The sequence below is a fragment of the Gracilinanus agilis genome, chromosome 1, assembly GCF_016433145.1.
Source record: "Gracilinanus agilis isolate LMUSP501 chromosome 1, AgileGrace, whole genome shotgun sequence".
Lineage (NCBI taxonomy): Eukaryota > Metazoa > Chordata > Mammalia > Didelphimorphia > Didelphidae > Gracilinanus > Gracilinanus agilis.
The window spans coordinates 136,911,586-136,933,305 of NC_058130.1; the positions used below are offsets into that span (position 1 = coordinate 136,911,586).

The window sequence follows — 21,720 nt, forward strand, 5'->3', positions numbered from 1 at the left end:
GACTTTTTCTCTTCATGAAATAAAGTAATACGTTTTCGGATCCTGCACCTTTACCATCATCCCTTTATCCCTCCCAAGCTGGAAATACAGTTTTGCCTGGCTTTCTCTTCACAGAAACCTGTCTTTCTGCATGACTCAACTCAAGAACCATCTCGTATGTGAAGCTTTTCCTGTTACCAACAGGAGGGCCCTCCTATTCAAAAGACTTTGTACTGACTTACCTTATATTTATTTGTAGTTCTTCTCTTTATGTTAATTTGGAATATAGCTAGGTCCCAATCTTTGTGACTAATGAATCCCCTGAAGGGGTTGTTACATATCTGAATTCACATTATTCAGTGTTATAATTAAGTAATATGGTAATTGGTTCCAGTCCATTGGAAATCTTGAGTCCTAATCTGAATAATGAGATCACTTTATTGTTATTTACTATTTATTATATTAAATTTTTAATAAAATATTTATATAGGGATTTATTATTGGCACTCATTGGGACCTAGCTGTAGATAGATCTGTACTTTTTGTCTCCTTGCTAGAATATAATGTCCTTGAGAGCAGGAATTGTTAGAATCTTTGCATTTGTACCCCCAGTGCCTTGCAGAATGTCTGGCACATAGTAGACAACAAATGCTGGGTTGATTTGACTTTTGACATTCTGGGGTCCTAAATGAGGCAAAGGAGAGGAACATGTTCTGGAAATGATGGCTATTATATGATTATTAGAGCTATTGTGGGATGGTAGAAAAAAGCATTGGTCTTGGAGTCAGGAGGCTCCAATTCTGGTTCTGAGATTTCCTAATTCTGGGACTTTAGGCAAGTCACTTAAATTCTCTGAGCCTCAGGTTTCTTATCTATAAAATGGAACAAAAATAATACTTGCACAAACACTTCAAGGGATGGTTTCAAGGAAAGTGTTTTGCAAATTGTAAAGTGCTATAGAAATGTGAATTATTATTATTCTTAACAGAATTAGCATCATCCCTTCCCTTCTCTGAGAGATCCGGAGTCTTCAGGAGAGAAGGAGACACTCTTACCTCCCATCCAAGTGACCCAATGAGTGACCCTGACTTACATCATCCATGTCATCATCATAGTCTGAAGGGTCCTCCTTGTGGCTGTCAATGCGCAGGAAGAACTCACTGGGCATATGCACCATCTGCCCATTGCAGTCCTGGTACTCTAGGGGCAGCAGGGCAGTTGGGCGTGGGGACAGCCGTTGGAGTCCTTCTCGCAGGTCCAATGTACTTCGGTAGTCCAGGGACTCGGCTCGGCGCAGTTGGGATGCCCGGCCTGCTGAGCCTGGTTTGGCATCATCTGACTCGTCATCTGTGCTGCCTTTGCCCTCCCCAGAGAGTAGGGACTCGCGCTCCCCACATTGGCTCTTCTTCTTTAAGCTGGGCGCCCGGCCCAGGCTGTTCCAGCTGGAGCGCCTGCTGCCCCATGTACTATTGGGGCCCCAGTTGGCACAGGGAGAGCTGCGTAGGCTGGACTGAGAGACAGTCAGGGAAGGACATGACATGAGGGAAAATAATAACAAAAAATCAATGACATATGAAGTCTTTCATAGTTTGCAAAGTGTTTTAGAGTTTATAAATCTGTTCACAGTTTACAAAGCACCTTGCTATCTTCAAAAGATTTGGGAATATAAGATCATAGGATTTAGATACAGAAGGAAACCAAGAGATCACTTACTCGAAAGGTTTTTAATCTTTTTTCATATCATGGACCCCTGTGACAGTCTGGTAAAGCTTATGGATCCCTTCTCAGAATATAGTTTTTAAATTCATAAAACAAAATACATAGAATTACAGTGAAAATGAATTATATTGAAATATTTCATCCTTTCTCTCTCTCCTCCTCCTCCTTCTCCTCCTCCTCCTCTCTCTCTCTCTCTCTCTCTCTCTCTCTCTCTCTCTCTCTCTCTCTTTCAAAACATATTCATGGATCCCAGATTAAGAACTCCTGATCTAGAATACTTTCTTTATTTTATAGGTAGGGAAACTAAAGCCCACAGAGAGAAGGTGATTAGTTCAAAGCACTATATAGTCAATAGAACTAAAATCTAACTTTTCTTAAAACAAATTCATTGCTTTTATCTACACTATTGCTTGTTACTTCTTTAATAGCTGACACAATGCTTTATCATTCATAAAATATTTTCATTTCACTGTCTCATTAAATTCTCACACTAGGGCTTAAATCCAGAGAAGCAGAACAGGGAGCATTATATCTACTCATCATAGGAAGGGAAGCTCAAGGTCACATAAGGAATAAATGACAGGACTGGGTCTAGAAACCAGGGTGGATCTCTCAGTCTAAATTACCTTGAATATAAGAACATGAGAACTATTATTTGAGGTCAGGCATGACCTTAGGGCCTCAAGTCAGCCAAGAAACCAAAGGGTAGTTTAGGGAAGGCAATATGGAAAAAATGAAAAAAGAATGGAATTATGGCTTCTGGGAGGACTTGAGAAGTTCAAGGGAGAGGAGAAGAAAAAAGAGAAGGATTTTACTCAGTGGAAGAGAAGGTCTAGAGAGATGAGGAGAAGAATGTCATTGGAAGTGTTAAAGAGATTTTCTTAATCTTTCCCTCTGTCTTCTTAAGAGGCAAGAGAGCAGGATTTCTAAGTATATCAGGACAGGAGTCAGTGAGCCAGAGCTAAAGATTCCATCACCAGGGAGACCAGGATAGGGAAAAGGAAGCAGCTTGGACAGTTAGGGGCTTTTTGCCTCTGGATCTTGAGAAAGCAGGATGTCTGTCTTTGAGGCAAGAGCTACTGGCAGTTGGCTACTGACAGTTGGGTTATAGAAAACTGTTGTCTATTATTTAGGGAGGTAGGTAGTTAGTGAATCATTTATAGAGTAGGTTAGAGTAGGCCTGGTGTTTTCCAGGCAAGAAGAAACTGTCCTCAGAAGACAGTTAGAGGTAGGTTATTATAAATTTTAGATAGTATTAGGAATTTAGGGATAGTTATAGGGTGTAAGCATAATAATCTCTCTTTCCTATTTTATATCTGTACTTCTTTCTCAAATTAAACTAAGTGTTTTTATAAAACTGCTCTCCTCACTTTTGTCGAACTCCTACTTTTAACCCTTAGAGAAGAGAAGGACTAGAATTGGACAAGAATTTGAAGCAAAAGAGAAAGATATATATTATAGGACAAGGATAAGGGAGAAGAAAGGAGTGGGAAGGGAAGAGTCAAAGGAGAATAGATGGCTCTAGTTACAAGAATTGGAGGAGATATGAAGAAGAAAGGGAGGACAAAAGGAGAAGGTACTTGGTAAGACACAATAAGAAAAGTTGATAAGAGTCCACTGGACAGCTAGGTAGTGCAGTGGATAGATTACTGGGCTTGAAGTCAGGAAGATTCGATTTCATGAGTTCAAATCTGGTCAATTCCTAGCTGGATGACCGTGAGCAAGTCACTTAACCCCACTTGTCTAGTCCTTATTGCCCTTTGGCCTTAGAACCAAATCACAATATTCATTCTAGGATGGAAGACAAGGGTTTAAAAAGAGTAAAAAGCTAAAGAAGAGAGAAGGAAGAGTGGTACCTTTTGGGTTGAAGACCCTTATTGGCACCTCCTAGCTTTATAAGATCATAAATTGAGGAACCCAGCTCCTCTGCCTCCATATCCAGTATTCTTCCCACCATGCCATGCAGTCTACCCTGTTTGACTCAGCAGTTCTCAAGGGGAGCAAGGTTAGCAAGAACAACAAAAGACTTAGGATCCCCTTTTCAGCAAGTATGGAGATCAGGGTGAATTTTGCAGTGACCTGCAAAGAACATGTGATGCTTTTATTTCTCAAATAATCAAATGACTCTTATCTTTGCTCCAAATGCAGGCTGATCTCTTTCAAAGAAAAGGAGATTTTAAAAAAAAGAATATAACGAGACTTGAAGGGTATCTTTCTGTTCTCCAGGCTATCAAGGGGAATGGAGTATTTCTAAAAATCAAAACAAATTTTTAAAAAAAGCACAAAATAAAAGAAAAGCTTTCATGTGAAAATAAAAAACACAAAAGATCTTAAGAGGCTGAGGGGAATCCTGATATGTGCTCCGAGTTTGGAAATACAGATAGAATATAATACAGAGAAGAAAGGGAAGAAAGAGCATTGATTCCCTGGGGCTTGGCAATACATATGAATTTTTCCTGAAGAGGAGGAAATTGTGCCATTTGAAAAAGAAGGAACTTCTTGGTACTTAAGGAATGATATGTATCAGGGTAAACAATCAACCAGTAAGGGTCAGAGGGAGCTAGATGTACAGTGGATAAAACACTGGCCCTGGATTCAGGAAGACTCATCTTAATTAGTTCAAAGCTGTGTGACCCTGGGCAAATTATTTAACCCTGTTTGCTTCAGTTTCCCTAACTGTAAAATAAATTGGAGAAGGAAATGATAAACCACGTTAGTACCTTTGCTGAGAAAACTCCAAATGGGGTCATGAAGAGTCAGACCCAATTGAAAAAAATGTTTGAAAAAGGGTCAGAGGAGGGAGAGATGAGTAGTAGTGGTTGGTGACTCTGATGAGGGATGATGAGGTAGGTATTTGCCAGTTTGACAATAATATTAGATTTCTTTGTATAGCATCTATTTTGAGTATTCTGGAAGTTTCTCAAGCGTCACCATACCTGTTGATTGCTATCTAAATCTGATGATTCACGTAGGTACAAACTTAGAGAATAAATCTCGAAAGTACTGTTGAAGATTATGAAATCTTAAAAAACTGAAGAACTTTGAGAGAAGAAAAGCCACCTACAACTCATGAACAGTTTTAGGGAAACAGGAGAAAGGCCTGACCTTGGATTACTGGAGAAAATCAGTCAAAAATATTTACAATGTGGCAAACACTGGATATGTAAAGAAAATTGAATAAACTTTTATTACGCACCTAATATTTGTTATGTGTTGGGCACTGTGCTTGGCAAAAAAGGGCAAAAACAGTCCCTGCGCTTTAGGAGTTCATATTCTAAAGAAATACAAATGCCCCAAATTGTACATATGAGATAGATCAATGCAAATGGAAGATAATATCAGAAGAAAGGCTCTGCCAGTGTTTTAATCATTACTTGCAAATGAAGACAAAGACTTTGGAAGAAAAAGGCAGGTCTGGATTGAACATTTGGCATGTGAATAGCTAGTTAAAAGGATGATCTTTAAGAATTGGATTTAGACTTTTGGAACATGGTTTAAAATACTTAAGGATGACAAGTTCATTGGCAGGGATCAAGTTCACTTAATGAGGGCTTGTAAGAATGGCTTTGCTTGGGCCAGGCCTGGAGAACGGAGATTTTGGGTTCAAATCTGGCCTCAGATATTTACTAGCTGTGTGATCCTAGGCAAGTTACTTAACCCCATTTGCTTAGCCCTTCCTGCTCGTCTGCCTTGAAACTGATACTCAGTATTGATTCTAAGACAGAAAATAAAGGTTAAAAAAAAAAAAAAAGAATGACTTTGCTGGAAGATTTACAAATCTAGTCAAAAGGCTTTAAACTGAAAAAGCAAGGAAGGAAAAGATTGCCTATCTACTGTATCTCCTCTAACCTAACTACCATAGGGAGTAATTGCAATGGAGGAATTGGGGAAGACAAGGCAAGAAATTCACAAGAGACAAAATTTAAAATAGGGAGTCAACAGCAAAACTTGTAACATTATCCATACCTATGTGCAAAGTAGGGTAATAAGCAAGATGATGTAGAGTCCTGGTGAAAGGAGGCAAGTTTGATGTTATCACTGAGACTGGATGGGGAAAGAATCATATGGAATGCATGGCACTCAAAGAATTGCCTTCATTCAAAAGGACCAGGATAGGTAAAATCCGGGGCAAAGTAGCTTTCTGAGTGTGGGAAACAGATAACAAACCTGGCATGGCAATCCACATTGCGATGTGGATTGGAGATTCCCATTATCTGAATACCTGCTGGAATTCTCTCTTTGCCCAATCACAACAACCATCAGGAGCCTGACTTCCTTTAATGATAATTTCATCCTTCTACAGATGCAGGAAGCAATGAGGGAAACTTTTCTACCAATACAGAAGAACTAGTTGCTACAATGGAGATGATGGGAAATTTTGGGGAAAATAAATGCCATCTTAGACTTTACAAAAGAGGAGAGAGTTGGACACAATCTGACATGTTTCCTAGGTTTGTGGGGCAAGAACATATTTCAAGGGAGGAAGCACATTGAATAGAGCACAGGACCTAGAGTCAGGTAGACCTGAATTCAAAGCTAACCTCGGACCCTTACGAGGTGTGTGACCCTGGAAAAGTCACTTAACCCTGTTTGCCTCAGTTTCATCATCTGCAAAATGAGTTAGAGAAAGAAATGGAAAATCACTTCAGCATCTTTGCCAAGAAAACTCCAAAAGGGGTCATGAAGAATCAGACATGACTGAAAAGAGTGAACGACAAAGCAGATTTCAAAGGATTCATGGAAAGGAAAGGTAGGATGTCATGGCTCCAAATTTTACAGGGGAAGCCAAGTGTAGCATATATATATATATATATGACTTTAAAAAATAAAATTCTGAACACAAAGGAAAACAATCCCTTTGAGAGAGGAAACAAGGAGTTGTCTAGAGAGAGCAGATATAAAGAGAATCTCTTTTACCAATATAAACTAAAAAAATATGTATAGAAGTAAGGACATATACAAAGAGGAATATAAAGCCACCTCAGTTCTGTAAGGTTAGTGATGAGTACTGAATCTTAGAATGAGATGAGGTTGGCAAGGAAAGTTAATGACAAGAAGAAATGTCTTTTAAAATTATACTGGGGAAAAAGAGGACCATTAAAGAACAGATAGAATTGATGCTCAGTATAGATGGGACAATGATAAATGATAGAAAGCACATCTAATTCCTCTGCTTGTTTATTTTTATTCTTTTCTTTTCCTTTGTGTTTCTATTTTCCCTGTGATAATGTCAGTGATAATGGCCTTTGTCCTGACAAAGGGAAGAGCAAAACATGACTAATCAGGAGTTGCTAGACATAAAAAAGCAGCTAGGTGGCTCAGTAGATAGAGTACAGGACCTGGAGTCAGGAAGACCTGAGTTCAAATCTAATCTCAGACACTAGTTGTGTGTGTGTGATCCTGGGCAAGTCCCTTAACCCTGTCTGCCTCGTTTTTCTCAGCTATAAAATGAAATGAAGAAGGAAACGGCAAACTACCTCAGTATTTTTGCTATGAAAACCCCAAACAGGGTCATGAAGAGTTGGTCTCAACTGAAATGACTGAAGAACAAAGCCAGGAAAAGAGGGGATGATAGTAAAATGAGCACCTCAAAATTGCCTAGTATCACTAGGCATAGAATAGTTCAACTTCATTCCGTTGTAATTCCCTGCCTTCTCTTACTAATCTTGGAAAGACTATAGAGGATGGAGGATTGGGGAAGAATATCTATCCTGATTTTGTCAAAAAGATAGAAAGCAGAGTCTACAAACTATAGGCTAATGAATTTGATTTGCATTCCTGGAAAAACATATAGTCTGTCTGTTAAAGGGGAGGTTAGTTAGAATTTAGAAAAGGAAGTGCTTATTGCAAAGGGCAAGCTAAGCTTCTGCAAAACGAGGTCATGCCAGATTGTCTTCACATTTTTTGACGGAGTTACTAGACTGGCATATTCAGGGGAATCCTATATAGTTTACTTAGATTCGATAAAATCTATCATGCTGTTCTTGGGCAAAGGATGGAGAGATGTGAGTCAGATGTTTGTACAATTAGTTAGATTCAGGGAGAGACTTGGAAGAAGAATTCTAGTTGAATACCCCTGGGAATCTATCCTTAGGCCAATGCTATTTCATATTTTAATGAATGCCTTGGATGAAGTCATAGGTGACACACTTATCAGCTTTGCAGATGACAAAGCTTGGGGGGAAAGTGAACACATTAGATGTTAAGAGTCAGGATCCTGAGACACCTCGACAGGCTAGAGAAGTGGGACTAATCTGCTGAAATGAAGTTTAATAGGGATACATGTAAAAACTTAGACTTGCATTAAGCAAATCAGCTTGACAAGTATAAGATGGCAGAGGTAAGGCTAGAAAGCAGCAAGGCTTTCTAAAACATTTTGGGCAATAAAGGTCAACAATGTAACATAGCAGCCAAATAAGCTCAAGCGACCTCAGGCTTCATAAGACAGGTAGAGAGTGTCTTAGTTAGATGATAATGCCACTGTACTCTTCCTGGGTCAGATCATGTCTAGAGCACTGTGCTCAGTTCTGGGCACCACATTTTGGACAGAACATTGATAAGTATCTAGAATATGGCAAGTGGAATGGTGAAGGGTATTGACATAAATGGACTAAGGACTGGCTAAGGATATTAAACTTGGAAAGGGAAGAACTGGGAGGAGAGGGTTAGAAAGTACTTGATGAACTATGATATGGAAGAAGAATTGGCCTTGGGACTGGTTACAATGGGCACCAAGCCAGGGTTAAAATTAAAAGTAACTGATAGACATGTCAAAGAGGCAGATTTTGACTTTACAAAGGGGAAAACTTGCTGACAATTAGTACTTTCCAAAAGTAGAATGGTTGCCTCAGGAAGCATTGAGTTCCCCTTCATAAGGAGTCTTTGAGCAAATGCTGTGTACTCACTTTGGGGGTATGATGTGGAAGAGAGGGTTTGGACTAGATGGTCATTTTCCTTCTATCTCTGAGGTTCTCTGATTTGGAGTCAGATGTCTGAATCTGAACAAAACTCTTCACTTCTAGGTTTATCTTGGGCAAATTATTTAATCTCTGTGTGTTCTAGTTTCCTCAGCTATATAATTAGAGGATTGGAGAAGATGGTCTCCAATAGCCTTTCTCATGAGACCTTGGTCACTTTCCATGGGGCCATCTTTACCAGTTATGGTAAATAGATATCTTCCATCTTGAAAATTCCTATGAAAAAATCATCCTCCATAAGCTGGTATGAGCTTGGGCTTTTAATGCTTTATCTAGATCCTTCTGGAGTCAGTTTGTATTTCCAGTCTGTATCATATGGTAGATAGGATGGTACAATGGAAAGAATATTTGATTTAGAGTTGAGAAGATCTGGGTTCAAATCTCAGCTTTGCCACTTTCTACCTGCATAATCTTAGGCAAGTCACTTTATCTGGGTCTCAGTTTTGTCTTCTGTAAAATAAAAGGATTGGACTAGATAAATTCTAAGATACCCTTCAGTTCTCAATCTATGATCCTATGGTTTCAGTCTAAGGGCAAGTTCAGGATTATGCTTTTATTGAATGGAGTGGCATTTGGTACAAGGTTAGGACAGCATTAGGGATAAGGCTAAGGTTAGGATTTTGATCAAGTGTGCTAGAAATGATCTTTTTTAGTTAGAGCAGTGGTTCTCAAAGTATGGTCTGGAGGTCCCTGGGAGTCCTGAGACTCTTTCAAGGGATCCATGGAGGGCAAAAACCCATTTTTTATAATAATACTAAGCTATTTTAATATCTAAAATAATAAATAACCACATATAAAACCGACATTAAAGTTCATTAGAGAATAGTCTATAATTGTTAAGAGTATAAAGGAATTCTGAGACCAAAAAGTTGGAGAACTGTTGATTTGTTGGTTTCTGATTTTCTCCCAGCATTCTCTTCAGATGACATATACAATCTCAGACAATATTCCTTCTTTAGTTCCCCCCCCCCAAAAAAAAACCTTTACCTTCTCTCTTAGAATCTAAGTAGAGGTTCTAAGGCAGAAGAGTAGTATGGGTTAGGTGATTGGGGGTAAGTGACTTACTCAGAATCCCAAGCTAGAAAGTGTTTGAGGCCATATTTGAACACAGGGCCTCTCAACTAGTTCTAGCTTTCTATCCATTGAGCCATCTAGTTGCTCCCTTCTTTAGTTCTTTAATGGTTATTGGCACACTTAGGTCACACATTTCCTCTCTTCATCCTACAGTACAGTTCAGATTTATGTGGCTCCTGTGGTATGTCTGTCCTAACCTCAGACCCATTGAAGGTAACTAAAACAGCCCAGCATCCTCCTTGTAGTGGTGATGGTGGTCAGAAGGATGGGGTCAAGATGTTCTAAGATCTGTGATTTCTTGCAGAAAATGCACGATGGATAAATCAAATACTTTGCAAGCAAAGCAGTTCTGGGTAAAGGCTTTATCAGTAGCCCAACATAGGCACTGGACCTGTAGGCAGGAGAGTGGAGAGTGATGGATATGTAGGCAGGAGAGCAGAGAGTGACCTACCATTGACTTCTGGTCGTAGTGCTGGGGATCCACAGAGACACTGCTGCCTCTGCGAGAGTCCAGGAGGTTGGGGACAGAATCCACATTGGGGGAGCTCTTGGGCGTCAGCATGGGTGTAGCTGCAGTACGCATGATGAGGGGTGGAGGCAGGCTGCCACGGCCCTCCAGATGCCCGTTGGGCGTCATTGCCAGTGAATACATCTTCATCTCTGTAGATGAGAAGGATGGTGAGAATGAGGGCCATAAGCACATCAGGGATTGTGCATGAATAGGGCCCTGGAAAGAGATGAGGAAGGTCATGAAAACATAGAGGAAGGGAACCATGACCCCTCCCTAATTCCTCTGAATCCTGGGCTGGCTCATTTGGTAATTTGGGAAGGCAGAGCAGTGTAGAAAGAGTAGTGATCTCAGGATTTTGTTTATTTTACTAGCTTTGAGTATTGACTCTGATGCTGACCAGCATTCTACCAGGGGTGGCCACATGTACATAGGTAGGAATATATAAAATAGCATAAAGTGATAGGAAGAGAGCACTAGCAACTGAGAAAGATAAGAAATAGCTACAAGTACAAGGTATATCTTGACTAGAGTTTTCAAAGAAACTTGGGATTCTGAGAGCTGAAGGGGAAACAAGAGTTTCCCAGGGAGTGAGAAAGAGCCTGGAGTATTGTGTCCAAGGAAAAGTAAGAAGGCCAGTTGGAGTGGACCATGGTATGGATGAAGAGGAATAATAATGGGTATAATGAGCTTAGAAAGGTAGGGCAGGACTAGGTCATGTCCCATGGTGGCCCGTTTGGCTCTTGCTTGATAGCTTGATCATCCAACTTTAGGGAATATGGCAGTGCTGGACATGTCCTACTCTCCTACTCTCCCTACCTTCTGCTGATTCCACACAAGAAGAAAATCCAGGGCAGAGACTACATGTCTGTACATGGAAATGTGCCTGGAAATTCCAGGCATTCTGGAAGCCTTGCTAATTCTGTTCAGTGTCTCCTTGGGCACAATGTAACTAAGTTGGGGGAGGCTTCCAGCTGGGGTTCAGGGTGAAGCAATGCCCTTTCTCTGTCAATTGGCAAGAGTAGGTGGACAGACCTATATTTGACTGCATGAGGTATATTTTAAGCTAGAAGAGCCTTTGAGTGAACATTTTTTTGGTTGGGGAAAAGGGAAGGAATCATTCCAAAGCTAAGGATGGGAGTGTTGCTTTATACTTATGTTAAGATGATAGCACTTGAAAGTAGGTCAGAAGGGCTACTATTTGCCACGGAACTAAGTATCTATGGAGCTGAGATTAGATCAGACATAACCAAATTTTTCAGTAGTGGGCTACACTATCTATCTGTGATTAGGGCCATATGAATTTAATTCTATAACTAAGGATAGGGATAGGTACTACTCCTTTGTAATTTCTTGAATATATGGAACTCTGAAATGAGGAAACTCCTATTAACAGTGGCAAGCATCTTCTCTGCAGGTTAAAAGTCTTAGAACATTCTCAACAATGCTCAGGATCTGAGTACTCGCCCAGGGTCGCCCAGCCAGTAGCTATCATCGGAGGCAGAACTTGAATTCAGGTCTTCCTGGATTCAAGACCAATTCTCCAGCCATTTTTATTTCATTTCCTTGCTATATAATTAATAACACTGCAGTGCTGAGATCTCAATGGAAGCAATATTGGCTCTGAAATGATGACATTAGGGTACAGCTCTTCTTGGACCAGGATTAGACAGATTTTGTCTCATGGATGATAGAGGATTTAGGCAGGAGGGTTAGTGGATAAAGGATTGGATTTAGGCAGGAGGGTTAGTGGATAAAGGATTGGATTTAGAGTCAAGAGGACCTAGGTTCAGATTCTGCCCAAATTATTAGCTGTCTGACCTTGGACAAGTCCTTAACCTCTCTGAATCTTAGTTTTCTCATTTGTAAAATGATGTAAAATGACGGGATTGATTTGATGACCTTTAAAGGTCTTTTCCAATTCTACTTATGATCCCATAAGCCTGATAGCAAGACTTCTCTCTGCTTGGTATTTCAATGATCTAGATTTGACATTAGCTATAAAAAAGTTTCTGGTTATCAAGTAGGAAGAACACTCATCCATTAACACCAGAGGAGAATCTTCTCTTATAAGAGGATTAGACAGGTTGAGTCAGCAGCCAAGGTCACAAACCATGTTAGTGTCTGAATTCACAAAATGGTCAGATTATAGTCTCTCAGGATTTTCATTTAACCACACAAGACATTCAACCAATGAGAATTACTTTCCCTATGAAAGTTTAAGTTTGAGTCCCAGTTCTGCCACTATTTTGTAATATGTTCCTGGGTTAAGTCCCTTCTGTGGTCCTCAATTATTTTTTTCTATAGAATAAGGTGATTGTTTAATGTGTCTAGATCTGTAATTCCATGTTCTGTGTTCTAAGGGCTTTCTAGCTTTGAAAGTCCATATTCTAGATTCTAAAATCCTTTGCAATTTGCTTTTCAGTGAATTTGTAAACTGTCTTTGCTTTCACTGCCCTCAGCCCTAGTAATTAGAAGTTAATTTTGCGTAGAACTCTGCTGGGCACTGAGTTGGATATAGTACCTTTTTTTCATTCTTCAGAGTTCCTTACCCATAGCTTCCCATGCCTCTCCCTACACCTAAAGCAACATACCTGTGGCACGTAAGTCTCTCAGCTTTTCAAAATCTTCCTCAAAGTTGGCTGATGTCTTGTCCTCATCTGTGTCAGATCTATTTGCATCTCCCTGCCAACCAAGAAAAGCAGGAATTATTAGCTTCATATTTTGTTTGGGAAATCAAGGAGAAGAAAAATGGGAATGGTTGCATAGATAGAATGACTTTAAATTTAGTGTCTTCTAAATTCCTCTGGATAGTTGGATTGAGAGGAGATCAGATTTAGACCCTGATCTCTAGGAGTTAATATTTTTGGTGAACAGATAAGGTCAACCAATATGGCAGTAGGGCAATGTATCCATTAAGGTATGATAAAAAGGGGTGGAAGACCAGGAGTTATGTTATGTCATGTTGGGAAGATGGGAGAGATTAACCAGGAGAAGCTTATTGAAGGTACTGTAAATCTTGACCATAGCCCTAGATATAAATCCAAATTGCAGTGCCAGTCAGGGTCTAGATCATTTTTCATAAGGGTTTCCACCCACAGATCCTTGGCCTCGCATCTATATCTATCTACAAGCTGAGTTACAGATAGATATAAATATGTAGCTGTGAAGATTTAGGATGGAATTTGTCTGCCTATCTACATTCCCTGTCCCTCACCTCTGCCTGGAAGCCCTCCACTAGAATGGCCACCAGTAGGTTGAACAGCACGTAGTTGCCAAAGGTCATCAGGGCCACAAAGTAGAGAGCAGCCCAAGATGAGGTGGAGGCCATACCATTATAAAGCACAACATTCCAGTCTTCTTGGGTGAGGATCTGTGAGAAAATAAAGAGTGTGATTTCCCATGTTGCCTTTTTCTTTTCCCATTTCCCTCCCCTGCCTCAATAGAACCAATGGATTACTGTTTACACAGATGGCATTCAAACCATATTGATGAAGTGACTTTGAACTCAACAAAAGTTTTCTGAAATCTTACTAAGTTTGGGGTGACATTGCTCTAGCCACTGCCTCACCATCTAGACCAGTGATTCCCAAAGTGGGCACTACCGCCCCCTGGTGGGTGCTGCAGCGATCCAGGGAGGCGGTGATGGCCACAGGTGCATTTATCTTTCCTATTAATTGCTATTACAATTAAAAAAAATTAATTTCCAGAGGGCTAAGTAATATTTTTTCTGGAAAGGGGGTGGTAGGCCAAAAAAGTTTGGGAACCACTGGTCTAGACCAAAAAATATCCTTCATTCCACCACCAACTCCCACCATGGGCTACTGTGGATTTTCTGTTTAAAGCAGAGCCAATAGAAATTAGAGTTAAAGAGAAGTTAAAGAATTGAGAACAATGGTTAACCAACTGATTCAACTGCATTCCATTCAATGAAAATTTAGTATGTCCCTATTATTTCTAAGGCACTACTCTAAGTCCTGAGGTGGTAAAGGAAAAAACTGAAACAATCCCTGCCCTCAAGGAATTTGTATTCTCCTGGAAGATAAAATACATGATATTATTTGAGGGAGGGGAAATGAACCTTAAAAACTCTGGGGAGGGAAAGATTAGGAAAGTTTTCCATTGGCAACACCTAAAATGAGCCTTCAACTTTCTTAAAAAGAAGATAAGAATTTGGAAAAGGGGAGATGGGAAGGCAGTACATTCTAAGTACAAGAAAGAGATGAAAAAGAAAGAGAGGCTGTGTGAAGATCTGAAGATGGGAAAATGGGATGACATGTTCAGAGAGTGACTGAATTTGGCTGAAATGAAGAGTACATGAAGGGAAGTAATGTGAAACCAGCCTGGAAATGTAGGGTGGTCATGGAGGACTTTAAGTGACAATCAGAAGAGTTTATATTTTATGCATTAGGGAAAAGAGGCTATTGAAGATTTTTTGAGCATGGTCAAATCTAGGGCTAAGGGAAATTATTCTGGCGCCTATGTGGAGAAGAGATAGCAAAAGGGAAATTATGAGCAGAGATTGTTTGGTTTATTGCAACAGTGCCAACGAGAAGTAATGAGGACTGTAGCCAAGTTAGCAGCTATGGGAATGGAAAGAAGGGAACGAAGAGATATAGAGGATGAAGAGATATGACTTGGCAATTGAGTGAATATGGAGGGTGGTCATGGGTGACTAAGGATGAAAATCTAGATGCCTAGAAGAATGGTGGTGCCATTCAACAGGAAAAGGGAAGTTAGAGAAGTGGATTTAAGAGACAAGAGAATGATTTACATATTAGACACATTGAATCCAAATAACTAGCTAGAATTGAAAAGGATAATGGTAACATTATGAAGCCTGCAGACGAGGTAAATGAATGAGTAAAAATAACAATTTCCTTCACCTTAATCTAGTCATCTCAGACTTTATTGGAACCTTTCTCCCTGAAACTCTAAATCCTTTTTCTTCTCCTATCCTTTCTTTATCTCTTCTTTCTTGTGACTCATTTTCCCTTTGTGTCTCTCCTTTTCTAAAGCTGTTTCTGCCTGTCTGTCTGCTCCTCATTTTCTATTTCACTGGCATCCTCTGTGATGGGAAGACAATCAGGAATCAAGGGAAGAAGATCAGGAATCAAGGAGACCTATACTCAATGTGCTAAGCTACATTGGGCAAGTTACTATAATTCTCTGGGCCTCAATTTCTCCATCTATAATATGGGGAGGGCAAGAGACTAGGGGACCATTAAAGTCCCTTCCAAATCTGTTCTATGATTCTTTGTCTACTGACAGTGTCAGAGATAACATCTTTCTCCCTCTTGGTACCTAACACAAAATTGAAGGCAGCAATATCTTGTTAATAACATTCCTTATTTCTGAACAAGGCTTTAATTTACAGAGCTATTCACAGTAGATAAAACATTTCATAGTTTATATAACTCAAATTTGACAAACATTCACTAAGTACCTTCTGTAGAGCTAAGCATAGAAACAAAGACTTTTAAAATAGTTCCTGCCCTCAGGAAGCTTATTTCTTATAGGAGGACATGATGTGTTCACAGACAAGTGGATTATATCACTGGGAATGAATGAATTGAAGGTAAAATCTAGGCAAAGTATTCTTGGAAGAGTTGATGTTTATGAGAACACTGATTTTTATGGGTAGTGTGCTTTGGGAAGCTTTAGAGAGGACTGATCATGTAGATCACAAAGAACCTGCAAAGTGGGGGTAAGGACAGAATGCATTCTGGGAAAGGGGCATATTTTCCAATTATAAAAGAACTTTTTTACATATTCTCTTACCACATTCCTCCTGAAAGGCAGATATGTGCATCCCATTTTGTAGTCAAGGAAACTAAAGTTTATGGGGTGAATTTAAGGCAGAAATATGACCAGAACACACCATTGTCTCTGGTTTCTTTCTACCCTGCTGCATCACCACCTTCACTCTCATCTTATGTCCTTACAGTGATGGATGACATTGGCCAGGGTGGGGAAACATGAGTCGCCTCCTGAGGATCACAGAAATGTGGTTCTCGCTTGCTGATTCACAGTCCTAATTCTACTCAGAGTCCATCTTGCCTTGTAGGAAGGTGCCCCAGGGGTACACAAAAGCAGAATCCCAGAGATGGAAGGGGACTCAGTGGCCATCATTCTGTTTGACCAGGACTAACAGAAATCTTTTTCCCTATGTTCAGAAGCTGGATGACAACTTGTCAGTAATGCTTTAGACTAGGTTCTTGACCAGGTATTGGTTAGATCAGATGACCTTTGAGATTCCTCTCAACTCTGATTCTCAAACTGCAATTCTGTGGTACCCATTATAAATAATCATTTGGATTCTCACTCAATGCTTCCAGAAGACAGGGAACTTACTATTTCATGAGATCATCTCTTTTGTCATTACATAGTTTTCATTGTTAGAAAGTTCCTTCTAATTCTGAAATTTGTCTCTTAATGATCTCCCCTTATTCCAGACTGCTCACAATTCTACTTTCTGGGGTGAAGCAAAATGCATCTGTCTCTTTCCCTCCATGACAGTTCTTCATATATTTAATGTCTAAACATGTGTTCCCCAAGTCACCAGGATAAATATCCCCAGTTTCTTCAATGACTTTTTATATCACATGATTTTTGTTCCTCTCATAGTGCTCATTTTCAGCTTGTCAAAGTCCTTCTTAAAATGTGGAACCCAGAATCAGACACAATAATGGAGACTGCCCTAACCAGGACAAGAAGCAAGGGAAAGGGAGAAGATATATCACTCTTCCTTAATACAATGACTGGAACAGAGTCAATACAGTTTTATTCATTCATTTTTAAGCCTCTCATCCCTAGAAGTTTCTATCACCAGGCAATGGTACTATGGCATAGCACAGTGAATTTGGAGTCAGAAGACTTAAGTTTTAATCCTTGATCCCACACATACGAGCTTTCTAATCATGGGCAAGTCACTTGCCCCCTCTGAGACTCAGTTTCTGTCAAATGGGGATAACAATTATACTACCTAACCCATAGAACTATTGTGTGAAAACAACCCTATCTAAGCCTTAATTTTCTCTAGGAATCTGAGCCAGTCTTATTGTTGCTGTTTGTCAGTATAACTTGAATACCTCCTTCATGATAAATGTATTTAGAGGTCCTGATCCCTTATGTAAAATCTTGGTATGTGGCTGACAGAAATTTTACACTAATGTAAGCCTGAATGGGAGAACATTTTTATATAAGAGCAACTGACCAATCTCTCCACTCCTATATTCTTCCAATTGATAGAAGGTCTCACTCAAATTTTTATCTTATTTTTCTATATCCCACAACTCACTTGCATTCTAAAAATATATATTTATATATGAATATATATAAATTTTAATTAGTATATATAATAGTATATATAAACTTTAATTAGTAATTATAACAAATTCCGATAAATATGTTTTCATTTAACTTATAGTTGATTGATACAAGTGAATGGATGAAAAGAAATAGGCAAAAAGGAGAGAAATGAAGGGGTAGAGAGAATAAAGAGCAAGGGAAGAGGAAGGAGTAGAGAAAGATAAAGAAGAGGAGATAGGTAGTGGAGGGAAAGATATAGAAGTGAAGAGAAATTGAAAGAGGTAAGGTGTGAAGGGTTATAGGCATAGGCAATTTTTTTTTGTCTCAGGCATCTCCTTACTTGAGTTGTGAGTCATTGTAGATTATCACTGATCTTCAGAGCCCCTTGAAATACTATGTAACCTACTGTTCCTAGCTCTTCAGTGTTTCCTTAAAGCTAGGGGCATCCCTCTGATTGGGACAATCACAGCAGTCCAGTATAAATGGAGATTTTCCTCTGGGTAGCTGCTTGAAGGTCTAGGCAGAAGTACTTGAGGGACAAAGATAATCAATGTGGGTTCTGCATTGGAGGCTGGCTATGATAATCCTACATCTACTGAGGCCTTGGACTTTACCTGGAACACAGTGACAATGGCCCACAGCAAGGAGTCAAAGTTCTTCCTGTCCGGGACGGTGTCTCCAGTGTCAGTTTTCAAGCTGAATTTACACCCGAAGAGGTGCATGCCCAGGATACTGTGGGTGGATGGAGTTGACAGAGGCCAGAACCATGGGTCAGCATGGGAGAAAGGGAAAATCTTTGAATATCAGGGATGGAAGAACACTCCCCAGCCAGGGACACCAGACCATCAAGAACCCCTGTTGGAACCTCCCTTCCAACCCTTGTTTCTTCTCCCTTTGTAATAGTTTAGGGATTGACACACAATAGGATTTCAGTGGAAACTGACTGGTTATCTCACTTTGTATTTGAGTCTCCTCTCCCCAAAACTCCAAAGAAAGAACATTATGAGCATTTGAACTCTCCTCCTCCCCCCCACTTTCCCTAACTATATTTATTCAGCACCACAGACAATGAGACTCCCCCAGTTGACTCCTATTGAGCTTAAGGGGTTGTGGGGGAGCTGTGTGGAGAACTGGGGTCAAGGCTGTGGGGAGGGATTACCTAAAGATAAAGATGAACAGCATCAGCAGCATACAGAAGGTGGCCACATTGTCCATGGTCTTCATCAACACCACCAGCTGTCGTCGGAGGGCTGGCATGAACCGTACCAGTTTCAGCACTCGAAGGAGCCTGAAGGTCCGGAGTACAGATAGGCCTCCATCTGACTGCCCGATAATCTCCCAGACACTTTTGGCATAAGGCACAGGGAGGAGCATGTCAGAAAAGTGGGACCTCCTTCTCCTCTGTACACCCTCTGTATCACAGTGTGAGTCTCCCTTTTCTAAGGAGTCCAACTGGATAAATTCAGCCCATTCTCTGACTCAAGCTTTCCACCCCCGGCTATCTTCATAATATGGGGACGATTTATTTCTGTGGATTCCATGAGTGTAAAGGAAGTGACTTTCCCAAGATTATAAGGGAATTAGTGGCAGATGTAGGACTAGAACACAGATTTCCTGACCTTAAATCCATTGTTCTTGTTGCTGCACTATATTGCCATCTTATCATTAGATTCTTAATTCCTTGAGGGCAGGGAATGGGCCATTTTACACTTTTGTATTCCTAGAACCTAACATAGGTATGCAGAGCACAAATGTACTCCACATAGATGTTTAATAAGTTTTTGTTGAACTGAATGAGATTGTTCATCCCCCGACAGCCAACAAGATAAAAGCTTACATCTCTGGGGTGCTCAGGTTTTGATTAACTAAGAACACTTAGTTTAAGCAAAGAATGAATATCTTTCCTGCCCTGAAAAGATTACTCTGAGGCCCCTGGGAAATACTCAGGTTTAGTCAGCACAGTGATGCCTTAAAAAAAAAAATTCCCAATTTCACAGGGCCACAGAATGTTAGTTAGAAAGGAGTACAATACCTTTAGTACAACTGCCTTATTTTCAGTGGAAGAAACTGAGTCATAGAGAAATTAAATGATTTGCTCATTGCCACACAGCTGGTAAGTGTGAAAGCCAGGGCTTGGACCTGGATCTCATTCACTAAGGAATATAAGGATTCTTAGTCTAATTCTTAGGAAATTTTAAAATTCCTTAACTGCAAAAATTGGGGGGGTAGGATGAGGTCCTTTCCAGCTCTAAGTCCTATGAACCCATGGCCAAACTTTCTGAATTGTTACTGTGAATGAGTTTGGGAAATGCTTAGTTTTTCACAGATTTTTAGAACCTTAGGCTTCCTCATCCTTGCATAATCTTGAGGGGAAACAATATCTGTTGCTCTATGCTGATTCTGTTTTGGTAAAAGTCTTCAGAATCAATGTTTTTCATAGGTCTGCTTGTTTCAAAGGGAGTGGAAGATCTGTTGACCAGAGCAAAGTTTTAAATTGAGAGTTGGGGCATATCAGAAACTGACTGTTCACTGAAAGCCTCTCCGAAAGCACTTAGAGCTAGACTTCTTGGTGCCAAAAGAGGCCCCATTGGGTTCATTGTCATTGCAGGCTTCTGAGACTTCCCTGCTTCTATGCTCCAGCTCCTACCACTCTGCTACCCAACCTTACCCATAGTCCACCAGTCACCTGATAACAACGATGATGCCATCAAAAATGTTGTAAGGATTCCTGATGTAGCCCAGGAGCCCAAAAGCCAACAACTTCAAGAGCATCTCCAGGGCAAACATGCTAGTGAAGACGATGTTGCTGATCTCCAAGGCGTTGGTCAACTCTTCTGGCTGGGGAGTACAAAAACCAGTGGATCTCAATGTCTTAGGAGCAACCAAGGGCTAGAAAAGTAGGTCCCCATTTTGGACCAAACGAGATAATGTTCCTAGTGTTTAGCACAGTGCCTGGCACATAGTATTTACTGAAAATTGCCTTTCTTCCTTCCACAAATAACAGAATGCATTAAAAAGCTTTGAAGTGTTCCCTAAGTATTGGACTGTGCTAACTTCAGGATACAAATACAAGCAAGCTGGACAGTTCCTGCCCTTAGAGAGTTTACATTCTAATGGGGAAGGGCAAGGGAGAAATGATACATTCATATTCCTAGTACCTTCAACTATTGCTTCAAGTAGTCACCAGCTTGGGGAGGGGGCAATTACAAGAGTCCCTGAAATTCCCTGGCCAAATCTTCCTCCAAAGCATGACTGAGCCAGGACCTTCTACCTTAAAGCAACATTCCTTTAGCAGAAGGTTTTAATCTCTTTTAAAATGCCAATTTTCTCCTGATAGAACCATGTCCTAATCTATTCTCAATTATTGAAATTTTAGGGTGAGAACAGAGAGATCAGGAGTGTGTGTGTATGTAATATGATGTTTAGGAATGGGAGGGAGAAAAGGGCAGAGAACAGGCATTAAGGCACTGATGAGAGGGAATGCACTTGTGATTTATTTGGTGTAGGAATTCCCAGATAAGGAAACTCTTTTAAAATGTAGGGGGATAATATATTTGTTATTTGTTTTTAAACTCTTACCTTCTGTCTCAGCATCAATTCTGGACAGAAGAATGGAAAGGACCAGGCAATTGGGGTTGAGTGACTTGCCCAAGGACACCCAGCTAGGACATGTCTGAAGCCAGATTCAAACTCTAGGCCTAACTCTATCCACTGAGTTACCTAGCTGCCCCAGGGATAACATAGTTGTAAAGCAGTTGGCATAGTGTTTGGTACATGGTAGGCATTTAATGAATTCTTCTTCTTTCCCTTCCTCTTCTCTGCAACTTGTAATGTCAGAGAGTTGTCTAGCACCCTGAGAAATAAATGATTTGCTCAGGGATCACACAGTCAGGCTGACCTTGAACCTAGGCCTTCCTGGAGCATCCATTGGAGATAATAGTATAGTAAATTATGCCATGATGCCTTTCAAGGCATTGATACCTCAGTAAACTCACCAAAGAATGTATCAAAGTTGCCTACTCCTACCTAACATATACTGAAATCTAACCTCTTATGCCATCCCAGACTCTCATGAGCTCTTCTCTGGATTAGTGTAAGAGCTTCCAAAGGGATGTCCCCTCCTTGAGTCCAACTTAGACATGCTTCCAGATC

The 21,720-nt window shown here is 40.2% G+C and overlaps 1 protein-coding gene across 1 annotated transcript in view; it reads right to left on the reverse strand.

Moving 5' to 3' along the window:
• CACNA1H (calcium voltage-gated channel subunit alpha1 H) overlaps positions 1–21,720 on the reverse strand; it is a 412,463-nt gene that overhangs the window by 55,316 nt on the left and 335,427 nt on the right. Inside the window, exons 10-16 of the mRNA XM_044677620.1 lie at positions 20,255–20,406; positions 18,728–18,913; positions 18,183–18,300; positions 13,475–13,630; positions 12,852–12,942; positions 10,201–10,409; positions 1,073–1,489 (exon numbers count right to left, since the gene is read on the reverse strand). Coding sequence (XP_044533555.1) covers positions 1,073–1,489; positions 10,201–10,409; positions 12,852–12,942; positions 13,475–13,630; positions 18,183–18,300; positions 18,728–18,913; positions 20,255–20,406 — 1,329 coding nt within the window. The remainder of the gene's footprint in view (positions 1–1,072; positions 1,490–10,200; positions 10,410–12,851; positions 12,943–13,474; positions 13,631–18,182; positions 18,301–18,727; positions 18,914–20,254; positions 20,407–21,720) is intronic.